The sequence below is a fragment of the Astatotilapia calliptera genome, chromosome 1, assembly GCF_964374335.1.
Source record: "Astatotilapia calliptera chromosome 1, fAstCal68.1, whole genome shotgun sequence".
NCBI classification, from domain to species: Eukaryota; Metazoa; Chordata; class Actinopteri; order Cichliformes; family Cichlidae; genus Astatotilapia; species Astatotilapia calliptera.
The window spans coordinates 6,730,366-6,751,824 of NC_137422.1; the positions used below are offsets into that span (position 1 = coordinate 6,730,366).

Sequence of the window (21,459 nt, forward strand, 5' to 3'; positions counted from 1 at the left end):
GTGAATGTGAGAGGGATGAAGCAAAAAGCCTTTCTTGCTTCAGATGCTTCAGTTTGCTTGTTTGTAAAGATGAGGAGCTGTTAAAGTGGGTATGTTCATGTCATTAAAAGGACTAATCACAAAAGAAAAATGATAAATCACCTTTTAATGTTTCACCCTAAAACATTCCTCCATTCTGCCACTCCTGCGCTCCTCAGGTAATGTTTCCATTTATGAAAGCAGACACCTCCAGGCTGGGCTACACAAAGCTCACCGGGGTCTCAGAGGGTTTTGGTCAGTCAAAGGCCTTTTTAAAAAAAAAAAAGTTAGACAACAGACAGACAGATTCAGGAAGCGTTTCCTCTGCCGAAAAGGCAACTTTCAAATGCAAATATGAGCCTGTGCAGCCAGTGACACCGGGGTCACCTCAACAATATCAAAAGTCTCACTCCTGAGGCTTTTGTGTCCCGCTGGATGTTCGAGGGTCAGGTGTCCAGCCAAAGATGAACTACTTCCACTGCTGGAACCAGAGTCCAGACAGGGAGATTCTTATTTTACTTTGGAGAATAAATGATTGTGTGTGTGTGTTTGTTTTTTTTCTTTCACTTTTGAGCCAGCTGCCACAAACAAATTGTATGTCTTTCAGAGTTTTGGACTTCTAGCTGAAACAATACAGAGCACAGCCTAAATGTATTATGTCCATGTATTATGTGTGGTGTTATTAAAAGGCATTATGGGAAATGTTGCATTAAAACTAATCGCCGTTAAAAGTGTAACTATATTAGATTTATATGTAGAACATGATTTGTTAAAATTGCACGTCTCTTTCAGCCTTTATGACAATGGCCATCATCCTGCTTCACATGTTCTGGGACGTTGTTTTCTTTGATGCCTGTGAGAAGCAGCGCTGGTGGGCGGTGGCAGCCATTGTCATCAGTCACTTCTTGGGCTACCCTGTCTGGTGAGTGTGGTTTGTACAGAATGTGGACTTGGGTCTGTGTGAAGGCAGGAAAAAACCACTAGCTCACAGTCAAACAACAATGCAACGAAAGTATTTTTTATGTCTCATATGTCTGAGTCAGTTTTCTTTTTTTAAATCAAACCTCTCAAGCCTCATAAATGTTCTCTTTTTATTTTATTTTATATGTATGTTTATATAAATATGTTTTCGGGGCACGCAGCGCTACTTGGACAAACGACCATTTAACAACATCAACTTGGCGACTCAGATTTGTAATGAAAATCTCTCTTGCTCTCTTTTTATAGGCCTACAATTAGTTACTTTAAAGAATTGAAATCAAATGCTAAACAGTATGCGCTGCTGTTTGTACCTCGTCTTCTACCGCAGACCTTCCAGAACCTCGCAAGCCTCGTTCCCACCTACGTCATCCTGTTCCTAATGAGAGAGGGTTTTGCTTCACAAAGCACACTTTCCCGGCAAATGTTGCTCATTTAAATGTTTTAAAACATAACTGAACCCAGATACTACTTTCATCACAATGCAGCATTGCATATTACATATTTAAGAATAAGCATATTACTTATCCATTTATCTAGTTTGCAAAGTTTTCCTTCTTACCAGCAGGTGGCAGTAGAGAAAAAAATAGGTGAGTTCTTTAAAAAAGAGCTAAGTTGATTTCTTGTAAATGTGATGCAAATTGAAAACGTGGTCACAGATCTAATTTAATGCTAGTATATGTCATTTCGTGGATTCTGGATATGCGCATATATTTGTACATTTCTTTTCCCCAGTGCTTTATTTTTCTTGAGTAGACAATGATTTAAGGCTGCCAATTAATTATTGTCAACATTGCCCATTTACTGTTAACCTTGCTGGGTCTGATTTTATGTTGTCTGTAGTATTTGTCTTCAAACTCAGACTGTGGACAAGTCTGTCTGATATCAGGTGACTTTTTAAATCTTTTGTTTGGAGAAGTAGCCCGTTTCAGTGCATGTCAACTGTTCCTCTCAGGGATAAAATTCCCAGTTCCTCTCTGGTAACCAACCTGACTGACTTAATCTGTGATATGGGAGTTATTATATGTATCACAAAAATCTCTCTCACACAAAAAAATGTACACTGTAAAACCTTCATATATATTGACACACCACATTCAGTTGATTGTTTTAGAGTACTGTGCAGAAGTAACAAATAAACAGGAAAAAAATCGGGGTGGCTGTGGCTCAGGTGGTAGAGCAGATCAGCTACTGATTGGAAGGTTCACAGCAAATTCAAAAGTGTTAAATGTTTTGGTGTTAATAGTCTTCTTGCAAAAGTAGAGTTAATTTTACTCTAAGCAGAGTCACATTCTTTTAATGTAACTCTGAGGTGTAAAATGATAGTAGTTAAAATCGAGTGTTAAAAATGAGTGTTTCTATGTCAAATCTGGAGGTGTTACAATGGAAACATTAACTCTTGACCTCTTAACTCTGAACTCCTACAGGGGCTATGACACCAACAGAGTAAATTCACAGACTCCGCCCCCAGCACGGCTCCAATCGAAGCTGAAGTGAAGCCGTTTCAGAACATTTTGCTCTACATATTTGAGTTGTTTGCCATGCTTGGTAAGTCATTTTTTCAAAGATTGTTTCAATTATTATTATTAGCTTTTACTTCTGTGGCTCTTTGGAGTTGAGACAAAGCTGTGTGAAAGGCATTAGCCATGTTGCTCGCTGATAGCATAATATTCTGTTTTAGCTAGCTGAAAGGTATCGTTTGCGGGCAAATACCACAGCCTTGAAAAAAAGCTTGCATGTGAATTTTCAGTCAAACTTTTGGTCAAATACACCTAAAACAATGTCTAGAATGTGAAATGTTGGTATAATGGTGCTACTTGAAGCCTGAAAACGATCGCCCATAAAAACAAACAAACGAGCAAAAAGCAGTAGCAGGCGTCCTGACTGGGTTCTACGTTAGCATAGATCCCTCCAGAGTTTTGTGCACACGGTTTAGGTAAAAATGAAAAAGGTTGCGGTTTTACATTTAGTTCAGTATTACCTGTTGCCTGTGTCCTTGTCTTTTGGGAAAATACTTTACACAAGTAATGACTCAAAGAGGATTCCTTTTTTTTTTTTTTACTGTGCTGCAATTGTTTACTGGATTATTTGTGCCATTAATTAGTGTCAACAAATTTTTATTCAATCTCCGCACAGGATATGCTTGTGAAGATGGAATATGGGGGAGAGCAGAAGTGCGCTGAAGTTCCACAAAGTGATGAATGAAGGACATGCATATTGTATTGAAGAAATAAGTGATGAGAATGCTGTTATTTGCATTTACCATGTCAGACCTTTTGATAAACAAAATTCTAATGAAAGTGAGAACATGTACACTGTTACATCTTTCAGATAATGTTTTGAAATTGTGGTGCACAGTTCAGAATAAATGTTTTTCAAAAACCATTGCGTCTTTTTAGTAAATGTTTATTTCCAAAAGAAATGTCTAGAAGTTCAGAACAGTAAAATTCCCGCTTTTTAGAATGAATTAGAAGATAACTCTTACGTAGTTAAACTAAAATACTCTTTGAGAGTTAATATATAAACTCTTAACACCAAGTGTTAAATTATCAACTCCAGACAGATTTGGTGTTTAACACTAAATCAGAGTTAACGTACCAACTCTCCAAAAAGAGTTAAATTAACACTCTCTGGTGTGGACCCATATAGACACTTTAATAGTGTTGAAATCAAATCCGACAGTGTTAATTTGGACATGCTGGATTTGCTGTGTTGGTGGTTCGATCCTTGGCTTCCTTAATCTACATACCAAATATCCTTCGGCAAGACACTAACCCGAAGTTGCCCTCGGATGTGTTCATCAGAGCGTTAATGTTGGTTAGTTTGCATTTGAGTTTAGAAGTGCTTGTGTGAATGAGGCATGTTACATACAGTGCTTTGAGTACTCTGGGAGAGTAGAAGGTGCTGTACATGCTTTAGTCATATTGATGTTCAGGCCCTGGGAAGGCCAGTCTATGAATCCATTGTGTATTTTTCTATTTGCGTATGCTTTTGCCACATTGGCAATGTGTTTGGAATCATCATCATTGTGAAAAATAAAACTGTTTATGATCAGACACTTTCCACTCGGTATTACATGTTGGATCAAAATCTGACTGTACTTTTCTATGTTTCTAATTCCATCAATTTTAATAAGATCCAACACCTCTGGCTGCTGCGCTCAAACCACGACAGAGCCTTCAACATGTTTTACAGATGGCTATAGAGACTCACTGCTCTGTCCAGTTTAGATCTCCTTTGTACATAGAATGATTCAAACCAAAAATGTCATATTTGGATTCATAACCGAACTGGCCATTGTGTACCCTGCCTCTCATTGTAAGACAGCTGGGATAGGCTCCAGCCTAGGACAAGGTAAGCGGAAGAGGATGGATGGATGGATTTATCACCCTTTGACTGACACCATTTCTAAAAGGTAGGTGGATCAACGAAAAGCCAGATGCATCACTCAGGTTCTGCGTCAGGTCTTTGCTGGATTCTGTCCCCCCTATTACATTCAGTTGCTGTTCATCTGCAGTAGATGGTTTTAAAGTTCTGCCACTCCTTCTTCTGTCCTCCACGTGTCCAGTTTAGATCTTTGGGCATCACCCTGCTTGTACAAAAATACAAACTGTATTACCTTTGGCATTTTTGTAAATAATAAAAAGGTAGAAACAACATCATAATCAACAAGAAGAAAAATACTGGATCCGAAGTGTTTCTTTGAAATTACTAATATATATAATATATAAAACGAACCACATTTTCGCACACACATACTTGCATATACAAGTACACATACATACATACATACATACATACATGTGCACAAACAAAACAAACAATCTCTAAATGACATGAATTATAAACTCAATCATAAAGTTTGAAATGGAGTAGGAAGACGTATGTACATGTTAATCCCTACCTCACTCTCAACACCAGTGATTCACCATATTCATCGTTATTCCCACTAGTGCTGTGAGATACTGCAGAATTTGATATATTTGGTATATATTTGTTATAAGGTGGCTAATGTGTGCAGCTGTATGTCATGGTTTATTACATAAATCATCAACAATTTGCAAATTCTGAACACATTTTCATGACCACTAAATCATTGTGACTTTTACTGTGCATAAAAATTAGTTAACACAATACAACACCTTTCAGCTGTTTGAAATGCAAATGTGCCCTGAAACAGTTTGGTTCAACGTCCACTGTTTAAATGTGCTATAGGTTATATATATATATAAAACAGATGTGAGAGTCAACATAAAAAGGTTTAAACATTTTTCACAGCGCATATCTGAGGTAGATTTTGTTTCAAACAAACAAAATTAACCCCCCCCCCCCCCCCCCCCCCCATAAATACTGAATTGCGACGCACAAAACCCCCCCAAAAACTTAGAGGATAAAAACAAAGTATCAGTCTTGTTAGTATCAATAAAATACCAATACCAGCATTGGTTTTGATGCTATCGATATTTGTATCAGTCCGCCCACCTCTAACCCTAATTTCTCCTCCCTCCTTGAAGTAAAGGACATTTAAGACATATGTAATCCATTTAGTCCTGGTATTTTTTTATTTTTTGAAATTGAAATAACCATATGGAATTTCCCACCCTGGCGCCTGCTGTTCTGTGAACCACAAGGGGGGAGTTGTTTTCGTGGTTGCCATTCTCTCCTCCTCAGTTTTAAACAGAATTCAGCATGTTTTACAAAAAACAAGCATTCGTGTAGTTTATAGTTTTGCTAGTTAGGGTGGTGGCTGGTCAGTGGTTTTACTTACAGACAGCAGTTTCGCGTCATCAAAGCCCTCTGACTGAGCCCCTTCCATCCCCCGCGCGCCCACCTGTGCATAATTTATGCTAATGAGCAGGTGCAGCGGTTTTTGAGGCGCGCCGAGGACCGCTCGGGGATGAGCCGGATGGAGCAGCACAGGGAGAGTCGGGAGTCCAGCCGGAGGGTTCTCACCAGGTGATGCTGTCCAAACCCGACTGAGTGCGGATCCGCGAAACACGAATGGATCCCTATTTAAGACGGAGAAGGCTTTTTCACTTATTATCTTCGTGTTTTATCCTCATTTATCAAGGTGAGTCCTACGCACCGGGAAGCACGCACGCGACCCCTGATGCCGCGGGAAGGCGAAGTGTGATTTCTGAGTGTAAGAGACAGAGTCCCAACACGGTCACATCCTGTTTGTATAGGAAAAGTTTAGATACCACAGGTGCTTTATGCGGCAGCTGCAGTTTAAACGCTTATTTATTTACTTAGTTATTTAGTTAGTTATTAAAGTTGGTCTCTTTTTAAAAAAGGTCACAGCCTATTGTCTTTCCTTATTTTTGCCCATTTCCCCTCTAATTTCAGCGCACCTTTCCTGGGGTGTGGAAAGAGTGAACATTTCTAACTGGGATGAATTTAATGAGTGAGTCATTTTTAAAAATTGTTTCCTTGCATTTAGTTAGTAGTTTACATAATGTTTATTTGTCACATATTCATAATTTACATATTATATGTGAAGGATTTATTTTGGTGATTATATTTGCATTAAAGCCCACATAGTTTTATATATTAACTATAAGTTGTTATGTTAAAAATTGTATTTGAGTATTGTGTGTGAGTATTATACAGTATATGTAGTATAGTATATGCTGGCTTTGAGGCATTAGGCCATACATAAAAAAACAATATGATTTAAAAAAACAACAACATCTGCTTTAGCTCATCGAAACCTGTCCATTTCATGATGCTTTAATCGATTAATTGAGAAGCATGACAGTCTGGTCAATCACCAGGTTGTTTGGTGGTCTGCGTGATTCCTGGTTGGTGGTGGGTTTGTGGTGTCAGTGGGGGTGAAACCTGCAGTGGGAACAAACCTCTCCTTGTTCTCTCTGTCCCAGCAGCGGGAGCAGCGGGATAAAGCATCAGAAATGGGACACCGCTTCCCAGGGAGGGCAGGTAGGCAGCTGCATTGATCGTTGATGCTGATGGAGCTGCTTCGGGCGGCAAACACACAGCCAGATATCTCCCAAAAAAATCAGCATTGCTCACATCACCATCGTCATCACATGGGAGTGCTTCTTCCCATAATTTATACACAGTGTTTACGTTTTTCACTTTTAATTTCCCTAAAAGACTCGATTGTTTGCTTAAGTATAAGTTAGTTGAATATATGTGAAATGCAACATATTTCTAGTTTTATTGCAGAATCTTAGTGTATGACTTTTTAATTTTTAATTATAAAAATTAACTTGTTTTTAATCCAAGAAGTCTGTCGTTTTACCCAAAATTTGATGTCTGTATTCATGGACGGCCTAAAAAAAGCATTTCAAGCTGCTAAGTTCAGGCTGTCACTCAGTGTGGAGATATATATGAAAATATATAAACAGTGTGCATTGTTCCCTGCTTCCTCGACATGCGAAGGAGTCCCAGCAGGAATATAAAGAAGCTGCTCTGTTGTCTTGCTCTTCCTCTGTCAGAGCCGCTATCTGCCTGAATGTGGTTGCTCTTTTGTTCTCCCTTTGGTTCATGAGAATCCGGTCCAAACTATAGGAGCCCCTAAAGGAGCAAAGCAATTAGTAGCACAAAATATGCTAAAAAAAAATGTTGTAGGTATTTTTTTTTACTCTCTATATAATGTCCTTGTTAAAATTAGAGCAGCTTTAACTGCTCTAATTTTAGTTTAATCAGTGCATTGTTATATGCATATTGACATAGTGCTTTTACATATGTGAAGTACTCCCTCTTTGTTTTTCTGATACTGATCACTGATTAATAATTCATAGTCAGTTACCCCTTATACCCCCCTTACACATCACCCTTGCCACCTGCTTTGTTCCTGCTCTTTGAGATGAAAGGCTGGGTTTCAGAGCTCAAGTATCCAGTCACGTAAAAGTGTGGAAGCAAGGCTGGACTGATAATTTTGGAATGCCACTGTAATGAGAATGTTTTAAAACCAAACCTGTTGTTAAGGTGGGGGTTTTTTTGTAAAATATCCAGTTATCTTAATATGGAAATCGCCATGCCAAAACATTCCAGATATCAAATGTTTTCCCCCAGTGTTTTACTCTCTTGGGAACACTTTACCAGCCTTCTAATTTCACATATCACACATCGATATAGTGAAATGAAAGGGGCGAATACTTTTAGACAATAGAGGTCATCCAAAAGAGGAAACAGACACAACCAAAAGGGAGTCAGTTGGGTTGTTGAGCTGGAAAGGAAAACTGTTGTAAGTCACAGAGCAGTCGTTAATGAAAGCTGGATGACAGGTCTTTTCTTTAGAGCCTCTTCCTTTCTCATTACCACCTCAATTCCATCCTTGCCGATCATGATTCTAGTTTGGCAACATCCAGCCTAATTCTGGGAGGAATTTTTCTTCAACAAAACACTAAATTGTAAAAGTTTTAGGTATCTTACATTTTAATCAAATCTTTATTAATCTGTCACCTGAGACCTGTACTCGTTTTCCAGATTAGCTTGATATTAAACTTACAGAATTAATTCAGCAAAGCATTACAAGGACTTTATTTTAGTTTGCTGAAATTGCTCTCTTTATTTCTTTGCCAAACATTACTGAGTTCCAATATGAAAATGATCAGATGTAACATATTTAGTTGTAAGAGGATTTGAAAGATTGCTACTTTAGATCAGGTTCAAGCTGTATGACTTATTATTATTATTATTGTTATTGTATAGCAACTGTTGCATGAAATATTTGCTGATACAATTTTTTCTCCTTGAAGCACCTCCAGATGACAATCGCTACATTAGAAACCAACATATCTGCCTCCAGTAAATCACTGGTCAACATGGCTGCTGTGTCAAACCTTACATCATCTTCAGAAAGGACACCAAACATCTCATGGACCATGAGCTCTGGCCAATCATCTGGAGTCACGGCACCACCTAGTAAAACACCATCAAGAACAATGTCCTCCAGCCAATCACCAGGGAACACAGCACCAATCAGTCAATCATCAGCTGAGACAGCACCATCCAAACACTCACAAACCAGCCTTCTAACAGTCAGCAAATTCCCAACCACATCAACATCACCTTCTCAATCACTCGGAAGCAGAACAGAAAACAGCTCAGTATCATCCAGTCAATCACCAGCTGAGAAAACACTATCTAACCAATCAAGAACAAGTCCTGTACCCACCAGTCAGTTATCAAACTCAGTATCAGCTGTCCTTTCACAGGGTAGCACAGCACAAGCAAACAATTCTGCAGTCAATACAGGTTCATCCAATCAGTCACCAACAATGTCAGTGCCATCTAAAAATTCAGAAACCAGCTCAGCACCAGGCAGCCAATCACCAAACAGCTCAGCATCGACTAGTCTACTACAAAGCACAACAGAACAAAAAAGACACTCACCAGGCAGTATGACACAAAACGGCCAATTGCCTGGTAGCACAGCACCATTCAGTTATCATTTGGGTTCTCAATCACCAACTGGAAAAACACTATCTGACCAATCACAAAATCACAAAAGTCTAGTACCAGCCAGTCAATCATCAAACCCATCACCATCAGTTATGCCGTCACAGGGCAGCCTGGCACAAACAAGTCAATCACCAATCAGCACAGCATCAACTAGCCTACAAAGCAGCACAGAACAAAACAGCCTCTCATCAGGCAGCACAGCTCCATCCAGTCAGTCACTAACCAAGAAAACACCATCTTATCAGTCACATGCCAGCTCAATACTAGCCACTCAAACACCAAGCGTGCCAGCATCAACTAGCCCATCACGAGGTAGAACAGAACAAACCAAACAAGTATCAAGCAGCACAGCAACAGCCAGTCTATCTCCAGCTGAGAAAGCGCTATTTAACCAATCACAAAACAGCCTGGAACCAGCTAGTGGATCATCATCCCGATCAGCATCAGCTGGCTCATCTCAAGGCAGTATAGCTCAAACCAGCCAACCACTAACAACCACACCAATATATAAAAAATCTCCATCCTCTGCGATAAAATCCAACAAATTGCCACGAAGCACAACATTATACAGCCAGTCAACAACTGTGACAAAAGAACTCAAGTCACAAAATGAACCATCAATGACTACAGTGATAGCACCTAGTCAGTCATCAGGCAGATCAACACCAACCAGCCAATCAACAAGCAGGACATCTTTAGCTAAAAAATCATCAAAAAAGATACTGGCTAACAAGTTAATCTGGCTAACCAGCACAACAAGTTCTAGCCAATCACCAAGCAGCACCACACCAGCCAAGAATTCTTCTTTTATTAATGCACCCACTAGGATCATATCTGATCAATTAAAAGGCACAGGTACAAAATCTAGCAAGACAACACAAAGCCAATTAAAAGCTGTCTCAGAATGGTCAAATCAGTCGCTAGACACTCCAGATGATCAGACCATGCTCACCTTAAATACTTCACAATACTTATCATACAGTTTACCGTCTAATAATCACTCAAGGTCAAATTCAGCACCATATGAACAATTTCTGACCAGCTCAGTAACATCAAATGAATCTGGTTCAGTGTTACTTGGAAAAACCAACAATGGAGCCATTTCAACAGACCAGCATCCAGTTAATACTTCACTGCTGACGAGGCAGGTGAAGGAAGCCCTGGGGTCATCGTTTCGTAGGATTCCAGGTAGGTTCACAAAGTTCTTATTAATGATTGAAGGATGAATGTACAAATGTTTGAGGGAGAACTTCAGTATAACAATTTCTCTTTATACCATTTTCCTCAAATGTGGTTCTAAAAACATTTTAGAAGTCTGTTAAAAAGGAGAAACCTGGTCAAATTCAGTGCACATGCCATTTTCTTGGTCATATTTGTGGTAAAGAAATAGTGAAAACAACCCCAAAAGTGTGTGTGTGTATATGCATCAGAGAGGAACTTGGCAGTTAATATCTTGCCCAATGATATTTGCCATGCAGGCTGGAGCAGCCAGAGATCGACCCACAAATCTTCCAGTCAGTAGATGACCTCCTCTACCTCCCTGGCTACAGCTTGTAATCGAAACCTAGTAATGTTGTGTACATTTGGAGCAACAAATGAGCCAAATGAGTACTTGTCCCCCACAGAATGAACATGAGGAAAGCAGCTTGACTAATTGGACCCCCTCCCATGGCTGATTCCTTTATGACTTTTACCTATGTTAATGTGGGACATGGCCCACTAGGCAGACAGCATGGAAGGCCATTGAGCAGATGGTTTTATTGGAGGATGAAAAATTATCATTTGGGGGATGGTGGTTCGTTCAGTGACTGGAACATTTGTTTGAGCCACACAACTCCACGTGAAAGCAGAGAGGCAGATGGTGACTTCCTTAAATATATACCTTGCAGACAAACACTTAAACTCAGTTGTAGTGGTTATTAGGATGGAAAATTAACCAGTGGTACACATAGCTTTTATGAGAAAGGAAAAACACTATTTCTATATTATTGTTCCTGATTAATAATAATAATTTTCATTATTAGAAATAATGAAAATTATTCATGGAGTCGTTCTTTCAGGTTTCCAGTCTGATGAGAAACAGTGTAATTGTTTGCTTGTCCTTTCGTTTTCTCTCAGGGGAGCCCTGTGCATTTCCTTGCCTGAACGGAGGACAATGTGTTGAGTCGGAGTCATGTGACTGCAGCTTGTATCAGGCTACTGGACACAGATGTCAGACAGGTAAACCCTGACAACACTCTTTTAAATTGGTAAGTGGACTGGTTCTTATATAGTGGATTTCTACTCTACTTCAATTCAATTCAGTTTCACTTCTATAAAGCCAAATCACAACAACAGTCACCTCAAAGTGCTTCATATTGTAAAGTAAAGCCCTTCAAAAAATACAGAAAACCTCCAACAATCAGGCAAACCCCCATGTGCAAGCACTTTGGTGACAGTGGTAAGAAAAAACTGTTTTAATAGGGAGAAACGTCTGGCAGAACCAGGCTCAGGGAGGGGCGGCCATCTGCCTTGATCGGATGGGGGTGATGGAAGGGAGACCAGACAAAAGAGATGTTGTGAAAGAGATCCAGAGATGATTATACTTTCGCACTCAAAGCACTTTACAGCCTTCAACATTCACCCATTCACATCCATTCATACAAGTACTTGTTTCTATGCTTTAAGTGCTTTCTATCTAACATTCACACACATGCAACGATCAACCAGCTTGTTAGTTGAATACAGTATCATAAAAGTGCAAAGGCCTATTATTACAGCATTAGAGGTCATTTAATGAAATTTGTAGAGCAGTTCAGGGAGGATGTTTAAGATGCTCTGAGCTATCCTGTACCAGAAATTTAAGTTACCGATCTGTTTCTCTTAAGTTCAACATATACACCCCCCTAAAAAAAAGAGAAATCAAGTCATTTTGTCTTCTACATCTTTTTAAAAATAATTTATAGTACACATTCACTCAGTTCAGAGAGATTTTTGAGTCGGAAACTCAAATGGAGGATAAAAGGAGTGGTAGAGAAGAATAGTGTCTACAGTAGACAAACAGTAACTGAATGTAATGTCCCTAAGAAAGGAAAAAATCAGCAGAGACCTGACACAGGACATCTCAGGCCTCCCTCAGGTCTCTGCTGTCCAGATGTCCACCTACTGTTGAAGCCTGATCAGAAATGGTCTCAGTGGTAGGGTGGCTGTCAGAAGCTGATCTTAAGGAAGGGAAATGGATCAAAGGATGAGGTATGCCAAATCACACAAGAACTGGAGTGAAAAATAGTGTTAACAGGTCTGATGGAGTCAGAAGTCCAGATTTGACATTTTGGTTCAGCTCATTATCAGTATGTATGGAGAAGATCAGGAGAGAGGTGCAGCAGTGAGTGTCTACAGCAATCTGTAAAGTATAATGGAAGCTCTGTAATAGTTTGGGGTTTGGGAATCTTGTCAAAATTAATGGAATTATGAATAGAGAAAATTACTGTCAGATTTTGCTCTGCCATCCAATACTATCTGGAAGCTATTGATTCTGATTCACTGATTGTGAACAGCCTTTTTTTTCTGCATGCCATAAAAGACATTGGAGTGAAAACCTGGATAAAAAAACATACAGTGTAACGTGTCAGTCATGGATTGGCCTCCCCAATGTCTGCACCTCAATATTATTGAGGCAGCGTGGGATAATCTTGACAGAGAACATAACAAAATGCCTGCTTTTGCCTTATATAGTTTATTTCCGTGTATGTTTGTGCATCTTTCACTGCATTGCTTCACCTATCTCCCATTTTCCTAGCAAAGTATAAAAAGGAAAAGGGGTGACTCAGTACTTTTACACAGTACTGTACATTTAACAAGTGGACAAAAATACAACACTAATAAATACTAAAAGGTGCTAAATTGAAAAGCTTTGTTAGGGTGTTTTGTAGCATTTCTGTGTCTTAATGGCTAATTAAGTGATATGAAAAGAGAAATTTTCATGTTTATATTCCTAGTTCCAAATTCTGGCTTTGAGAGGGAGATGACATGCAGGACGTGGGGTCAGTACAACTTTGAGACCTTTGACGGCCTCTACTACTACCTCCCAGGCCGGTGCGCCTATACTTTACTGAGGGACTGTGAGGAAACCACCCAGGCCAGCATCGTTGTCCAGGTGAGTCGTCCACATGGACCTGGGCTGGGGTGAAATAAAACCTCCAGGTGAGCAGCTGCCCAGTAGTTTTCGGTTCAACGCCTGCCTCCAGTTTGGGGAAAATTTGGACTCTGTGGCCTCCTGCCCCAAAACACATTCTTTTTTTTCAGACTCAACCTGAGGAAAAGATCTACTCTGAACATTAGTGAAAGCTATCTGGTTATTAGAGTCAATTACCATTAAATGCTGCAATTACCCACTATGCCTTGAAAGTATCTGCAACAGACTAGGACTTTGTTCCCCCGAACAGGCAACAGATACCTTATCTGTGTAGGGAAAAACCAACCTAAACAGGGGACATTAGAAGATCCAAATGTAGTTTGGATTAATTAAATAATGAAGTTCAGTAATGATAACATATGAAAACACAGTGCAGCAATCCTAACAGAGCATGTTACGAGGAGAGGAGATGACATTTTCCTTTGTAGCAGATAAAATGACGCACTCAAAAATGTTACAAAGTGGCAGGTGTGTGTGTTACTTTTAGGATCACGTTTCAGCTTTTTAAATACTTTTGCTTTTTAGAACTATTTGGTCCATTGGTTCTAAATGAATGTAAATGAAATGCGATTTCTATGTAATTTTTTAAAATAGCTGGATTCAGTTTCTTTTCTTTTTTTTTTTGTGCAAACAATACATTTGTTATGGACTATTTTCAGCACTGGATTTGAACGAAACCCCTAAAGGTTTGTGCATTTTGGTCCAAAACTTTTCCTTGTAAGTTCTATGTCGACCTATGTCGCAATGAAGGCTGATTCCTTGGATAGGTAGCTTAAATTCATTTACAAATATCTTGTATTGTTGAGGTAAATCTGACTTGAGGAGAGTCTTACTACTGTTTTACAACAAGCTAAGAATATATAACTTGGCTTGATTTTCATTCCCCGGACAGTTTCTAAAAAAGAATTAGACTAGAAAAAAAAATTAAATGTGCATTATAAGAATTCTGTGACAGGCCAAGAATAACATGAAAATTGTGACATTTTCAATGACACAGTTTTTATTTGTGCGCAGATCCGTAATGAACCCACACCTGTTTTAAATTAATGTCCCACCTCTCTGTTTGTAGGTCCACAACGACCCGGCCTGTACTTCAGACCCCTACACTTGCCAAAGATCTGTCAGCCTCTTCCTGCCATGGGAGGGAGAAGTCAGGCTACATGCCACCAATGTGACCTTCAAAGGCCAAAGGTTAGCTGCTTTCTCTCTGTATGTTTTATTTTACATCTCTTCAGGTAAGGTGGTGTTTATATGATACTGGAATCGCCCTGTTTGTGTTTAGTTTGCAGCTGCCTCATCACATCCACGACCTGCAGCTGGAGCAGATTTCACAGTACGTGCTAGTAACGCAGCAGCACGGCTTCACGCTGGCATGGGAGGGACGAAGCGGCTCTGTCTACATCAAGCTCAGTCCAGAGTTTGTGGGCAGAACTTGCGGCTTATGTGGTAACTTTAATGCCGACGTCCACGATGACCTGAAGATGAGCTATGGTGAGATCATTTTCAGTCTCATTGCTCATGTAGCATCTGCTTATGTCTCTTTCAGTTGTGTAAATCCACAAAGAGCAGCAGCTGATCTTAGGGTTTCTCACACCAGTTGAATTCCAATTTAACCCTTGAGTATACAAATTTTTCTCTTTAGGCGAGGAAGCAAAGCCACCCTCTACAATGCAGGCAACAGCAAATAGAGATAGATTTTTAAAAAAAAATCTCTTTGTTTTTATCTGCTTTTGTTCTTCATGACACATACAATACAAGTTGAGTACGTTCATTAGAATTATAAGAGATGAAGTCTGTATTCCTTTTTATTACAGTATTTATATGACATGAGTTTTAGTTAACTTGGCAAAAAATAGAAAAGGAGCTAGTTCTTTTTTAATACTTTTTTAATTTCAGAGTCTGTACTTTTTAATTTTTGCTTGAGTAAAGAAGTTATGTCCATGAAACAGATTATTGAAAAATTAAGTATCTGTACTTCTATTTAAGTGATGAATCTGTGTACTTTTGCCATCTCTGCTGAGCCATGACTGGTAAGCAGTGGTTATAAGTTTAACATTCAGCTAAAAAGTGAAAGGTCAAGGTTAAAACTGATGGTGATCCTTGAACCATGAAGTAGAAAAGACACGGCTCACTTTTTCTTTTAAAACACTCAACTGAACTCCAGATGTGAAGAAGTGTAAAGGAGGCAAAACTACTGACATAATTAAACAGACATGATATCTGTTTCTTAGGCGTGCTGACTCATGAAATTGAAATGTTTGGGAATAGCTGGGTAGAGACACATCCACATGAGGAAAGATGTCCTATGGTGCCTTCTGGCTTCCCTTCACCTTGTGCTACAGTCGAATCTCATGTTTTACTGGTAAGGTGTCAAATAAAACAGCAACTGCGAGATGAGTGAAATGAAACTGAGAAAATTACCTACTAGATGAGTAAAAAAGTGTTTTTATGTGTTTTGTGGTGACAGAAGGTGGAGGAGGTGTGTGCAATGCTGCTGGATCCACCATTTCAAAGCTGCCATGACTTTGTCAGTCCGCTGTCCTACATGGCCAGCTGCTCCAACGACCTCTGCATGTAAGAGCAACCGATTTAAGATCTAGTTGTTGGAAGGGTTTCATTTTGAGGAAAAATCTGAGTGTTGTCAAAATTATATGGTATGAACCATTAGTATCCATAGTTTATCCTTGCGAAATGTGTGGAATCTTTCTCCTACTTTAAAATTAGAAGAAACATTTATTTAGTTTCTGCTGATATTGTTCATGACAGCAGAGTCATGAACAATGACTCTGCTGTCATGAACAGCAGAGTCATTGTTCTGAATTACTGATACTAATTCTGAAGCAAATCAAAACATCATAAAAGTTTGACACATACGTAACATTATCTAAAAATTAGTAACATCCTGTACAGGTGGTTGGAGAGCCCTTTTTTGCACATATCCTTATGTACCCACATTTTAGTTTTTGCATTTCAATCCATGTCCTCAGACTGTGAGCACTTTGGTTACTTACTCGTTCAAAATGATCCCACTCTAAAAGACACTCAGTTGTGTCTTTCATGGCTCACGTCCATGATCCTGAACGTACCCCCCTCTGAGAGTAACATTAGCCATGGCAATCTGTTCCTACAACTAAAGAACTAAAGAAAGAATTTACTTTATGACAGGATTCACTTGGTCTGAAATCATCACTGTCATGACTGACCTGGCTACACTACAATTTTCCAACTATAAGCATAAAACTATATAGCTTTATTTATTAATTTTGTATGCTAGTTGGAAACTGGTGAGAGCAGCTGGTGAGTAGTTATTTATTTGAGCTGCACAGTCTCATTTCAGCATAACTGGCTCTGTAGCTACACCTCTCCTGGCTCTTCTCAAAGAGTTCCTTTTTGTTTTTTACCCTGTTGAAGGTCGGATCCCAATGGTGATGTGGTATGCCAGGTGTTCACCGAGTACGCCCGGGCATGCGCCCATGCTGACCACCCACTGCATGAGTGGAGGCAGCACATTCCTCAGTGTGGTACGTTTTTCCAGGTGTTTTAAAATGTGTGCCAGGACGAACAGAAGAAAAATGATACATTTAGTTTTACTTGTAGCTGAAATTGTTCTATTTTTTATTTCAGATGATAAATGATATATTTACAAGGTTAAAAAAAATAAAGTCAAGTCCAAAAACATGATTTATAAAGATTTATAAAAAAGGGATTTACCTGAACATAGTAGATAAAACAAAATATGAATGTGGAATAATTTACAGGCACAGATGCTGGGTTAAAATAATTTATACTAGTAGAATAGTTATAAAGGGCTATCTAATGTAAAATAATTAAGAATATTTAAGTGTGGAAGTTAACTGGAGGGCAGGTTATTAACAGGCTAATGAACACCAGCTAGCTAGAAAAGGTGCTAATTGAGCACATTTGTTTATGTTTTGCAGACGTGTCAGGTTCAAATTTCAGTTTATAACCTGTATTTCAGTGATCATGGCAGCAAGAGTAATTGGGCTTTACAGAAGCAAACTTAAAGCTTTGACGTATGTGTTGTGTTTTGTTTCTGTGACCAGTGAAGCGGTGTTCTCTAGGACTGCAGCACAGGGAATGTATCAGCTGCTGTCCGGAGTCCTGCAACCTGGAGCGAACGTGTATTGACAGTAAGCTCACCTGCCTGGATGGATGCTATTGTCCCGATGGTGAGTGTCTGTTGAGATTCTGCTTCTTATGTTCCTATTCAAAATAGTTCCTTATCTTTATAGTTTGTCTTGTGTAATGACCTTAACATAAATCTCATAATAATAAAAAATACTGTTATTATATTGCCTATACTTTACTTTTAACACATTATTTGCATTTTCTGTCTTATCAGTCTTATGATTTTTTTTTTCATCCCCAGATGATCTGAAGTCTGAATCTGAATCTCTAATCTTTGTCCCCAGGTCTAATATATGAGGATGGAGGCTGTGTAATGCCTTCTGACTGTCCCTGTGAGTACCACGGTATGTTTTATCCATCTGGTCAGACGCTGCAGGAGGAATGCAACACCTGGTGAGCAGTGGTAACACTTCTGTTACCTTGTATGCCATCATAAATATCTGGATGAAGAGACTTAAACGTCTTTGGTTTGTCTGTTTAAATACTCTTCATCCCATAAAAAGCTAGGGAACAGTGAGGCGTGTTTTATTTTTACAGTTTTTTAATAACATCTCTGGCAACACTTGACGTGACAGCTTTGATTTTCCTTGTGTAATAAAAAATTGCAGTATTGTGTATTAAAGACAAGATATTATCCTACGCTCCCCATACAGTCCTTTTAATCTTCTCAGATCTGACCACCTGAGTGCAGTGAGTCCAATTTCTTTCAGTGATCCTGCTGATTAGCTCAGCCTTTCATGTTCCCAGAGCCACCTGTGGACGTCTCTGCTTTCTGTTTCAGTGCATGCGTGGGTGGAGTGTGGAACTGCACTGACTACAGCTGCCCAGGTTTGTCCCTTTCCCCTGTGGGAAATGTTTATTGATATACTCGACTAGTAAATTTTTCAACAAGATTCAGTGAATTTGATTTCAGACTTAAATACTTTCAGTCTATACAATGATTCCATGAAAGTGTTTGATGGGGACTGTGAGAGTTAGGTTGGAGAATCATTCCCAAACAGACTTGAGGCTGTCATACATGCCAAAGTGGCTTAAACCAAGTACAAAAGTCTAAAGAAATAAATTTTAAATGGATAATTTTAGTAATTAGTGAGTGATTTTAGTCACTTTAGTGCATTTACAAAACACTTCTGGCTTTGATGGTTCATTGTTAAGTAATGTGCGAAAACTATTTTTGAGAAGAGAGAATAGACAGTGTACTAAGGGAAGAGAAGAGTTTATTGGTAAGGTACTATAAAACACCTGCCCCTGTTGGACAGTGAAAAGAAAGTTGGAATATATGCTTATTTTTGAAAAAGAAAGATGACTAAGGCAAAAGTTCTAATAGAAGGACAGATTTTGCCTTGTTAGAAATGGGGAAAAAAAGCATGGACTCATGGAATCAAGAGGAACAATAATTCTTGACATTTTCAGAATGGTAGCAAGTTATTAAAGGTTGAACTTGTTGATTTTAAGAGACACAAATTAAAGAAATATGCAGAAGAATGCTGTGGTAGAATGGAAGAAAAAAAATCTTTATACTTAAGGGGGAAATAAAGTTTGTGGTTCGTGTGCATAGAAAAACCAAGCTTCCTTGTAAAAACCAAGTGCAAAGCAGTTATATTAGATATGGAACAAAGCAAGGCTGGAGGAAAGCTCACAATAATAGCTGTGGACCAAAAACAGACGAGGTGTGATATTTACACAGAGAGAAAAACATAAACTGTCAATTGATTAACATGTACAGGACTGTTTATTTATTGCTATAGTAGTGCTATGGAATGGGATACATTTGCATTAACTTTTGTTTGAAGTACACACACGGACACTCGCAGTAAATGTACCACTCTGTCTGCAGGCGAGTGCTCGGTGACAGGCGACATGTATTTTCAGTCCTTTGATGGACGGATCTATACTTTTCCTGCAACATGCCAGTATGTCCTCGCCAAGAGTCGCAATTCAGCAAAGTTTACAGTAACCATCCAGAACACCGCCTGTGGAGCTGTGAGTTACACATCATCTGCTTGCTTGTTCTGACATGATTGTTACATTTTCCTACCTATTTGACAGACTGCACAACTCCCCCACTTTACCTACTGCAATCAGAACTATTCACTTGCTCGGCTTACAAATACGTGCAATTTGTCTTTCATGTAGATCATAATACTCCCCTCAGTCCAGGTCATTTTTGTTTTAGAGCCTTGCTACAACTGCTCTGGCCGATAATGATCATGAAGAAAAACCTACAAAAGACTGAGAGCTTCGTCTCTTTCCCCCTCATCTCTGAGCCTTCAGTTTCCCGGCAGACTTTTGAGCTGCTGAGCAGACAGGTGATGGGAGATATGAGATGTCCCACTTGTCAGAGCCAAGGCCCGAGACCTCTAACAGCCAACTAAACAGGATTACCTTATCTAGCCTGACTGACAGAGCTGCGGACAGCTTTGTAGTGAAGTGGGCACTGGAAGGGTGGGGGGCTTGGACAGAGAGGAGGTTATGCAAAAACAGGAGGTGAATGATGGGAAGAGTAGGAGGGATGATAAAACCTTTTGGTTACGGGGCTTTGCCATTCATGAAAGAGATGATTCATAGCAGCAGGTTGTTTATTGTCTCACTCAGACTTCCTTACTTTTGAAATAAAAGTGAGCCAGAGTAACTTGGGTGATTTTGTGAATTAGTGATGGCCTTGAGCATTTATATTTTATAGCTCCATTAAGTTTTATAGTCAAACTGTACAATCTGCTGATACATTATAATAAATAAGACTTTTCTGTTTTAACAAGGCTTGGCCCAAGGAGTGGAATATCTGTCAGTGGGTATTGTTAGATGTCAACTGCTATAACCATTGTCACCAGTTATGCCTGGTATTTATGTGATTGTTTTGCATAATTGTGCATTGAAAGTTCCTAAAACACTTGAATTGTCCTGTCACATAAAATTAAAATGACTTCATTATAGCTATAAGAAACATTTTGACATTAACAATGGACTGCATAGTCACCTGTATGTCTGAAAGATTGATTGATTGAAATTCTTTAAGCTTACTTGGTTTCATGTGTGTGTTTTTGCTGGTCTGATTCACTGCCACTGTTCTCACAGTGCTGTTTAGGAGAGGAGTTGCAAAAGTTGCAGCGGGGCTGAAAGAAACCACCAGTTGCTAGTTTCATCAGCTTAGAGGGTCATTATATTATGTCAGTGCTGTATTTACAGCCTTGTTTCCGCTGCCCTTAAGAAACAACAAAAATCTATTATTGTAGGTTTATTGGCACCAGTGTTGAGTGATGGAACCAGACAGAACAGGCAACATAGTCGCCAGTTTAAAACTCACATACCAAACCATTCATTCCAGCCTTCTTAAAACCCTGTTGATAAAGAAATACAGTGTCTTCATTTATTTCAGCAGATCAGCACAGTGAGTTGCAGAGCATGTTCCATGTGCCTGTGATTATTTATTTCCATATATACCATATAGACTGTTCGCTACTATTGTCACCTGATTCTATTATTAGCCACTTTTTATTATCTGATAAGCTTTTAAACTCTGGATCTATTACTAAAGTTGAGCCTTAATGTTTTTGTTAAATGAGTATGCAGTAGCCTGCTACCAGTGTTGGTCAAGTTACTTGAAAAAAGTAATCAGTAACTAATTACTGATTACGTCCTCAAAAAAGTAATCCCGTTACTTTACTGATTACTTATTTTCAAAAGTAATTAATTACTTAGTTACTTAGTTA

The 21,459-nt window shown here is 39.0% G+C and overlaps 1 protein-coding gene and 1 long non-coding RNA gene across 2 annotated transcripts in view; both read left to right on the forward strand.

Moving 5' to 3' along the window:
• Positions 1–2,404: 2,404 nt before the first annotated feature.
• Positions 2,405–3,381, forward strand: LOC145429200 (uncharacterized). The gene is made up of 2 exons (XR_013909429.1): positions 2,405–2,544; positions 3,133–3,381. It is a non-coding gene; the product is annotated as an uncharacterized LOC145429200 (long non-coding RNA).
• A 5,405-nt stretch (positions 3,382–8,786) lies between these two features.
• Positions 8,787–21,459, forward strand: part of otog (otogelin) — a 66,287-nt gene continuing 53,614 nt past the window's right edge. Inside the window, exons 1-12 of the mRNA XM_080304041.1 lie at positions 8,787–8,886; positions 11,545–11,646; positions 13,404–13,561; positions 14,670–14,791; positions 14,883–15,091; positions 15,832–15,962; positions 16,068–16,174; positions 17,012–17,121; positions 17,665–17,790; positions 18,034–18,142; positions 18,531–18,577; positions 19,587–19,732. Of these exons, the coding sequence (XP_080160167.1) occupies positions 8,787–8,886; positions 11,545–11,646; positions 13,404–13,561; positions 14,670–14,791; positions 14,883–15,091; positions 15,832–15,962; positions 16,068–16,174; positions 17,012–17,121; positions 17,665–17,790; positions 18,034–18,142; positions 18,531–18,577; positions 19,587–19,732 (1,467 nt within the window). The remainder of the gene's footprint in view (positions 8,887–11,544; positions 11,647–13,403; positions 13,562–14,669; positions 14,792–14,882; positions 15,092–15,831; positions 15,963–16,067; positions 16,175–17,011; positions 17,122–17,664; positions 17,791–18,033; positions 18,143–18,530; positions 18,578–19,586; positions 19,733–21,459) is intronic.